At 41.9% G+C, this 9,488-nt stretch overlaps 1 protein-coding gene across 1 annotated transcript in view; it reads left to right on the plus strand.

The window, feature by feature from the left end:
* Nucleotides 1-7,100, plus strand: part of LOC116685835 (uncharacterized) — a 94,056-nt gene extending 86,956 nt beyond the window's left edge. Inside the window, exons 7-9 of the mRNA XM_032510796.1 lie at nt 1,180-1,313; nt 2,401-2,609; nt 4,004-7,100. Of these exons, the coding sequence (XP_032366687.1) occupies nt 1,180-1,313; nt 2,401-2,609; nt 4,004-5,162 (1,502 nt within the window). The 3' untranslated portion in view covers nt 5,163-7,100. The remainder of the gene's footprint in view (nt 1-1,179; nt 1,314-2,400; nt 2,610-4,003) is intronic.
* The last annotated feature ends 2,388 nt before the right edge of the window (nt 7,101-9,488 follow it).

Genomic DNA, 9,488 nt, shown 5'->3' on the forward strand with positions numbered 1-9,488 from the left:
TTTTTTTGGTTTCTTTGCTTGCACATAACTCCTGACACAGCTTTACCTTATTGATAATGCATTTTGCCTCCACCTGTCTCAACTTCTTAATTTATGTCTTGACACCTTGTTGTACAAACTTCAAGTTAACGTCACAAAGTTGGGAATAAGTAGGTTTGTTACGAAAGTTAAGGAAGCAAAGTAATCAAAGTAAAGTATGTATTCAAATATTTGTTCTTGTATTTTAGCCTATTATTATTTCATGTATATTGTATGCATGTATATTTATATTCTGTGCGGGTGATTTTGCTGCTCCCATTTTGTTGGGATCAATAAATATCTATCTTATCATCCCATCTATTACTATCTTATCATCTATCAATCCCTATATCATCTATTACATATAGATCGCCCACTCTATCTATCGTTCATCTATCATCTATCGATCAATCCATAGATGAGCTAGCTATCTATCTATCTAATGATCCATTATCTCTCTTTATTCTATTATCTATCTATCCATATATCTATCTATCTATCTATCTATCTATCTATCTATCTATCCATATATCTATCTATCCATATATCTATCTATCCATATATCTATCTATCTATCTATCTATCTATCTATCTATCTAATTAGCTAATTGACCAATGGTCTTGGATTAGAAGCCCAACCTCCTTTTTATGACCGCCATCCTCCCCAAGCACCAACTCTCAACCTCATGTACACACACACACACACACACACACACACACACACACACACACTCTAGCTGTACAAGTATGCATACATATTATGCATGCTTGTGCAAGTGAAGTAAATATGTACTGTATGCGCAACTGAAGCATGCATGTATGTGCAAGTGGTTAGTACCAGTATATATGTACTGTATGTGCAAGTGAAGTATTTAATTCTGCTTCTCATATTGATCAATGACATTTCTTGCTAATGATTTTAATCACAATTTGATTTTGACGTTCTGCTGGTTACTTTTGAGGCAGATCTAGACTATGTCGTCAGTACAGTGACTTGTAAACACTGACATAAATCCTGAAATAAGATGCAACCAAATTTTTTTATTGTATTATTGATTGCTCTTTAAGTTCTGACTGAGACGCACATTGTAGGCTGCCACACAAATTGCAAATCAAATGAAAGAATTTCTCCTTCCCCTATCTTTCTCTATTACATCTCAGGTGAGGACTTTGTAGTGAGCAGCCTGTTCCATTCCCCGGAGGCAGGGGGGATTCCTCCTGAGCTCTCCTGCTTTCTCAACAGATGTTTCATCGCTAGAGTCCGATGCCTCTTGGACAGCACCTCTGGATTTTTGGTGAGTGGTCTGAAACAAACTGCCAGCTAAACTGACCAGTAACAGTTTTCAATACATTAACGTTCACTTATATGCGATGCATTTTAACCACGGAGTAACTAAATGTTGCCCACTTTCTAGGGAGATGACCCAGGCCTATGAAATGTAGTATGACCCCTTTGGGACAGCACAATTTCATGTTTAATTGTAGCGTGTGCAGATATTTATAGTTGTATTGCAAGGCATTATGAGGTAATTGGATGCCTGGACTCAGCAGCCGAATGGGAGCTCGGTTCATTCCTCATGGCTGTGACTAGAGTGGTTTGGAGAACAGCAGTGGAAAAGCTAAAGGCCTCGATGACAGAGCAATAAGAATACGGGGTTTGGACCGTTTCATCAGGGTCATTAGAGTTCACTGTCGGCTCTGGTTGCACTGAGGTTGGCTGCGCAACAGAGATTCTCGATGGCAGTTTTTGTGCTTGCAGCACATGTAGGCCAAGCAGTGAGCAAATACTGGTACGCTTCTTTTATTCATCAGTCAACATAATTACAGTTAAGACACAAGAAATCTGGAATGCACAGTACTAAGTATACAGTGAGAATGAAATGAAATCAGCTCTGTTGAGCACACCTGCTAGCCACAGTAGCTTTATGGATGGCAGTTTTTGTCCACCTCTTTCAAAAGATTAATAAATAACTAAAACAAATCCTATCAACCACAACCCTACTTCTTGTTTTGCATTGTTTGCTAAACAGGTTAGCTACATGCTAAACATCAGCATGCTAGCACTGGAACTGGGACTATGATAGCATGGTGATGTTAGCATTTAGCTCAAAGTGTGTCTATACCCGTGAAATTAGTGTGTAATGTGGTTACCAGCATGTGCATGGTTCTCAAACATTACATGAAGATATACAAAGTGTATCAAATGTAAAGTATTTTTCAGGAAGCAAACCAGTTTAATGCATTTTTACTTCCAAGGGCTAATGATATCCTGGATACATTTATAATTCGACATGCACAGAAAAATAACATGCAGGACTTTTCAAAGAGCAAAGTATATTATAGATAATTGGATATCTCAATTCTTCTTCTCTTTCGTCCCAGACTATGCAGTTCCAGGGTCGGTTGAAGTTCCTCCACGGTCAGAAAAAGAAGTCGGCCTCCGGGGCTCTGCTGCCTCCCCAGATGGCTCTATTCTGCATAGGCGTACCCCTCCTACTGCCCTCCATCACTGAGATGAAAATGAAGAACATGTTAATGCGGGGAAAGAACAAGGGAGGAGGTGGAGGGATTATCTCTGCACTGGAGCATGAGTAAGAGATCTCATTCACATCAGCAACGTCCTTACAACATGAACTCAAGTTGGAGGGAGGATGTACTGTATGTTCACTCTGTGTCCTAGAAAATCCACTGTTTTAATGGGGGTGTTATACTGTAATTAAAAGCCAAACGTTTTAACACAAACTTAACCTTTTAGTGTGAACTTGAGGTTTGATGCATTCTGGCAGCCTGTTATCTCCTGTAGAGATTACACTGATCTGCCTACTGGGGGAGCTTAAAGAAAAGGTCAAATTGGAATTCATAAAAGGCCAGAGCTGTCAGTAAAGAGATAATGCATAAGGGCCGCCATGTTTGCTTTAGTAAAGTACAGATCACATGTAAAAACATACTTAGGAACTGCCTTGGCTAAGATCCATGAGGCAAGGGTGCACCAAAAAACTCCCTCTAAACAGTGTTAGAGTGATGAAAAACGATATGGGCATGGGTTCTTATGTATTATTTATTCATTTTTGAGAGACCCCAGCTTATTGCCCAGCAACAGCTTTATGAACACCCAAGCACTCACCCTGGGGCCCAGTTACCAACACAAACATAAGCCCTTTCCTCCACCCAGCAGGCTCTCGCACTAAACCAAACAAGTGCTGGACGCTCTACCTGTGGCCAATTAGGAGCAAATACACGTCTCAGCGTGGAGAAGGCCGTCTGTGCTTCACGCATCATTAACAACTTTGGAAGGCTTAGAGGCCAGGAGCTGAGCTGTAGTCAGGGAGCAGAGCCCTACCACCTCCTCGGCTGTCCAGTCCTTCTCAGCATCATTCAGGTTTCTTTAGAAAAATACCAATTACTTCTAAGTGGACCGGCTGGTTGGACTTGGAGGCCATGACTGGGTTGAGAACACGGCCTTCTTACAGTACACTCTAGTTTCATGTTTAATAATCTTGAGCCTTTTCTGGTGTTAGCCTTAATAAAAATCTCCACTTTCTATCAACATTAGAAATGCAATGTGTTTTTAAGTCTAAAGCAAATAAAGATACAGTGTACTGTTATGTTATGCCTCTAAACTTGGTGTGCGGGCCGTCATTGATTTTTTTGAATTATGGATGTTGATTCTGTTCTCAATTTTTTAGATGAGATGAACTCCGGAAAAAATGAGTCACTTTGGAACGCTATTCTCATGAACTTAAGTGAACCAAACCTAGATATTTGGGTTTTGAGTCATTCATCAAACAATAGAAAAAACATTTCATTTGTGGACATTCCCATGTGGATATCTGGGCGAACCAATAATATGTTTAAGAGATGATCGCTTCTGCATGTCCTCCAGGTCTACAGAAACGTTGTATTTTCTACACTGATAGGTTGGTCTTCTTGTTTTGTGACTAATGATCTCCTTTTCCTGATCCCTCTCTCCTCCCCCCCCCCACAGCGAGCGAGGGGAACACCTCCGGAGGCATTCCTTCAGCGGAGGAATGGGTGACATTGCTGACCCTCTCCTCCTCTCTTGCCCCACTCCTGGGGCTACCCAGCGGGGTCACCACACTCCCTGGACCCCGCTCTCCAAGTACAACCTCAAGTACCGCCCTGAGGGTTTCTACAACCAGGAGGAGCCCCTCAACTACTGCAAGTCCACTATGGCTCCCCATAAAGGTGTCAGCCCAGGCCTGGGCGGCGGTTGGCCTCTGCGGCTGAACGCCGGTCCCCTGAGAGGGGGCCAGGGTGTCGGCTACATCCCCTCCAACCGCATGAACAAGGCCGGCCAGTATGGGAAGCCGTACCGCCTTTCCCCCAACTGCCACAGCGGCAGAGGTAACGAGGTGTTTGTCTCCAAGCTCTACGGGAACGTCCAGATTCCCGCAGACCCAGATGCCTACTGCGTGGACCTGGTGAAGAACGAGAACGGCTACGGGGAATGCTACGACGGCCACCTGATCCCTGAGATGCCGCCCATCAAGGTAGAGCACGACTCGGACTCTGAGAACGGCTGCGATGTCTACGGGCGACCCTGGGCTTGCCGCGACCCAGAGGCCATCGACCGCCGCTATGGCAACGGGGTATACGACCAGAGCTCGGGCCTCCATCTCAAATCAGAGGCAGATTATTATGACCCGCAGTACTCGCCCTGTCAGCGAGGGAAAGCAGGAATCAGCCCGCCGTACAACAATCAGAACTATCAGAACTATGCAGTCAGCAACAGCGGGAACACAAGCGGCCGTCTGTTAAAATGCGACAAAGACTTGGGCAATCACAACGACAACAACCAGTTTAGTCCTCAGAGACTCTCTCACTCAGACTCTCTATGCAGCAACCAATCAGTCAACCTCATGGACTCACACGTCTACTCACAAGACCCTCACAAGGCCTACATGCACCCGGACTACAACAAGCACGACACTTACGAGTTCAAAGGGAACGGCCTGGTCCATTCGATCAAGCGGGAGCCCATGGACTCCCCCCCGTGGTCTGAGAGCGCTCACGACATGAGCCAGTCCATGAGCCAGTCCATGATGGTTGGTCCACGGAACGTTATGCCATGCGTCATGAGCACAGGGCACCACAAGTCCAGTCCCTACATTTATTTGCCATGAAAGCGATTAGTGCAAACACAGAAGATAATCTCTCACACACACACACACACACTCACACACACACACTTTGTATTGCGACATGCACCAGCATTACAAAAGGATTCCCAGGATGACGACATTTAACCTGACTTCTTCTCTTTGATGAAGGGGTCACAAACAAGGCTCAGGTTCTAGTGTTAGCGTCGTGACAATCAAAAATAATACTTTGGATCCAGTTTATAGATAGATGATTATGTTTTTAAGGAATACATTTTGTAGTTGGTTTCCTAGCACTTTTGGATTTAGTGACAATGAGACGAGTTACGTCTAAAAACACAATTTGTTTTATGTGTTGTGTACACCTGGCTTTTGTGGGAGGAACAAAGATTTTGCTGTAAAAAGAGATTTTTTTTTGTAAACAGGAGATGAGGTCCACCTACTGCTGGGCTTATGGGTAATAAGGAGTTAGAACAACTTAAAGGATAATCTGCCTTGATGGGGATTTTGCATGTTTTAGTGCTTTAGCTATGAATCGCCTACCTTTTTCTGTACTTACCCCCAGTGATCTACTGGTTTCTATGCAATTTAGACTTTAAGTTGAAGTTTAATTTGAGATTTGAAACTGAAAAAAAATACATAATGGTTGCCAGATAATACATTTGCAACCAGGGTCTGTATTGAAAACCCTCATTATTCAGTTATCAGCGACTCTGATATCTATTGGCAGCTGCCCGAAATCAGTTTTTAATATGTGAGACAAAACCACATTCATATTATCTTTTCCACAACATCCAACTTTGTTTACTCAAAATGTGTGTCCTGAATTGGATTTTCCAAGAGCGTAGCATACTTCTTTTGTCAGAGCATCCCAAATACACCAAGGACAGTTTATGAAAAATACAAAATATAAGGTTTCTCCTTGCAAATGCAGAGTCCTTCTGAAAGAAATGTGTAGTTAATGACAAAACAAACTCAAACTGTTGGCCAAAATATAAGCATATTCACTACATCAGTTTATTAAACTAGAAACTGATGACACATGAAGGCATATACGTAAGGGGGGCCACAGGAAGTAGGGAACTAACCCTTGACCATCACCATGGGGCTCTCACGTCCTTAAAAAATAAAAGATTACACAGAATTGCCCTTTACTTGGACCTAAGGACGACTGCTCTGTGCCGGTTAAGTGAGGAAGTCAGTTCCCAGCAGAAGGTTTGTTGGACAAAGCGTTTGAATTGAAGGAAAATCTTGTTGACAGGTTTGATGTTGCAATGCGCACAATCATTTTTTTATGATTTGAAGTAAGTCCTGTTGAACCTACAAATGATTGATTTATGTTATTTTATATCAGAGCTAATGTACAGTTTAGACTAGTGTTTAGGCCAGATCAGCCGGCCTATCTCACTGCAGACACCACACATTTCCTTTAGTTTAAAGAACACACACTTCCTGTGTTGTCCTAAAACGTCAGCCATTGTCTTCACAATCAGTATGTTTGCACAAATGCATTAAAAGCACCACATTTGATTCGATGTTAGTCTCAGTTCCGTGGAGCTACCGTTGTAGTTTCTAAATTGCACTACTGGGAGTCCAGCCTACCCAGACAGGTTTTTCTGAGTCAACACGCACAACTGTACACGGTGTCACTGTTACGACTTTGTCTTTTTCTCTTAGTGTGTGTTCATTTCACTAAATGTTCGATCATTCGTATTTATTGTAAGAGGCTAAAGTGTATAATTTAAAAACTACAGTTTTGAAGGCTTTTCTGTTTCATTAAGGTAAAGAAATATGGCTTATTTTCTTGCTATCTTTTTGATAATTGTCAAACTTGTCTCATGGAGGAGGTAGCTGCAAGGTAGCGAACACAGTGTACATACGCAGTGTCTTCCAATGTTTCTATGTGGGTTTTTTTTTTGCAAATGGGACTTATGTATTAAAAGACTTTTCTTTAAATGGAAACTCTGGGTGACGTGTGGTTCTTTCGCCATCAATAATTGACAAGGCAACAAATCACTGCCAGCTTGGTGGGCGAGTAACACATCAACGGTAATCAGATTACAGGCAAGTAGTTCCGTTTGACTGTAGTCCTGCATTGTCAGACCTATCTCTACAGACCTCTGGGTTCTTTAGACCAATCACAAAAGAAAACACCACATACAAAATTAAATAAAGGTAACACAAAACAGAACCATGAGCTATTTATAGTAGCTGGACAGATGGTTTTAATTAGCTATTTGCATGATTTGTTTTCAAAAATTTGAGGCTGTGTATATATTGTGAGTATGTTAAGATGAATGCAAAGTTAATCCAAAATATTTAAAAACATAAATAATAAATTTAAAAAAATGACGAGACAGTCTCTAACTTCAGCTCATGACATAATGGTTGGAGGCCCACATGAATGTAAAGATGGTCTAAAAAAAATGATAAAGACATTGACAAGTATGGGTCATAACTCACTGGGCATATACAGTGGGGTTCAAAAGATTGTGCGCCACAGGTAAATATTTGTATTAATGTGCATAAAGTAGCCAAGAAAATATGGAAAAATCTCCAAAAGGCATCAAATGACAGATTAGACATTCGTATAATATGTCACAAAAAGTCTTTTCTTGGCTTCTTTATGCACATTAATACAATTTTTTTACCTGGGGTGCCCAAACTTTTGAGCCCCACTGTATATATACATATATGTATACATAAATTATACATATAGCATAATTTAAAAAAAGAAGGTTGTACATACAGATGCAAGTGGAAATTGTGTCTACAGAAAGATGTAATCAGCTCTATGTATGTACTTCATCCATAGCTATTCCGCCAATAGAGCTCGGGATTGTTTCATCAGGTCGCAATGCATTTTGGGAATCACAGTAAGGAAGTAGATATACTCTATAGTAGGTAACTGAATTCTATAGAAATTACGTTATAACGTTCTTTTGATTATATTAAGGTTTTTGTTGTTAGGTTATTCAGGTAAAAGGGTTCTGCTGCAAAAGAGAGAGAGAGAGAGAGAGAGACAGACATGGAGAATTGTAGCAGAGGGGGTGGAGCAGGAACATGGAGGCAGCAGGTGACTCCAACCACAGATCCAGAACCAGAACCACCTACAGGAAGCGATAGGAGGAGAGGGGGGAGGGGGGAGAGAGCACAAGACTCCGGGAAAGGGAAGAAGTCGAGTTAGTAACATGCATTAATAGAATGAGGTTGCATACAGATGGAGAGAAGGAGTAAGAGAGAGGTGCTCAGTGCATCATGGGAAGTCCCCCAGCAGTCTAGGCCTATAGCGGCGTAACTAAGGGCTGGTTCGGGACTCTTTATAATAAAACCCTTTCTGATTCGGAGTCTGTTGCATTCTAGCTCAAAGTCTGTTGGTGTTTCCTGTATCGAAGGATAGCCTGACATCTGGCACGTGATGTCACGCTTTATCCTGTAAATGTACTTCTAATAATCCATAACGTAGAATATGAATATGACACAGCTGTACTGTAAATGTCAAGCCTTTGTATCCATCATGTAAGATTGGCAACAGATGAGTGAAAGCAACTTGGTTTTGTGAAAGAAGGTACATTTGTCCTAATATAGAAATACATCGGATTCACCAGTTGTTGTTGTTTTTTTTAAAAGCCATATGAATATCTTATAATGCACAATAAGTTCACTCTACTAATCTAATGGTTTCCTGCTCTCATAAAAGCTTTCAAGAATGAAAAATAAACAAATTCTATTGTTCGGTTAACGTCGTTGTCTCTTTGGTAACTGTTGAATTTTTTACATACTGTAGCAAATGTGGTCTCATCTTTCAGATTTGTGTCTTTATTAATAATAAATACTCAGCAGAACAGGATCCAGAGTATCTCTAGCCACATTGCCTGTATGATTAATGGGCTGTAAAGTTGTCGTGACAGCTCCTTCACACGATCTGGGCAACTCAACACCAGTCTCTCGCCCCTGTCTAGGACAGGGTTTAGAGCCAGGGGGACGCTGGTCTCCACAGAGCGGTAGAGGGCAAGAACAGAAGCAGGGGACAAGAAGAGAGGGAGGGAGACGTAACCTAAAAGCCGTGGTAAGGTCCTGGTCCTCAGGATTCCCAGGAGAGTCAGACCCCCATCCTATTAGGCAGTCCACTGCATTCCCCCCATGGGTTAAGGACTGTCCCTGAGCATTCACTGTCTTCTGTCTCCCTCTGAACAGAGTAGCACAGTTTGGATTTCAGTACGCAGGATTCTTCTAACACCACGTCCAGATATCAGTCAAATAAAAGCTGCATTGTGACAGAGAGAACGGCCATTAACCCTCATGTTGTCCTCATGTTGTCCTCATGTTGTCCTCATGTTGTCCTCGGGT

The sequence above is a fragment of the Etheostoma spectabile genome, unplaced genomic scaffold, assembly GCF_008692095.1.
Source record: "Etheostoma spectabile isolate EspeVRDwgs_2016 unplaced genomic scaffold, UIUC_Espe_1.0 scaffold272, whole genome shotgun sequence".
NCBI lineage: Eukaryota > Metazoa > Chordata > Actinopteri > Perciformes > Percidae > Etheostoma > Etheostoma spectabile.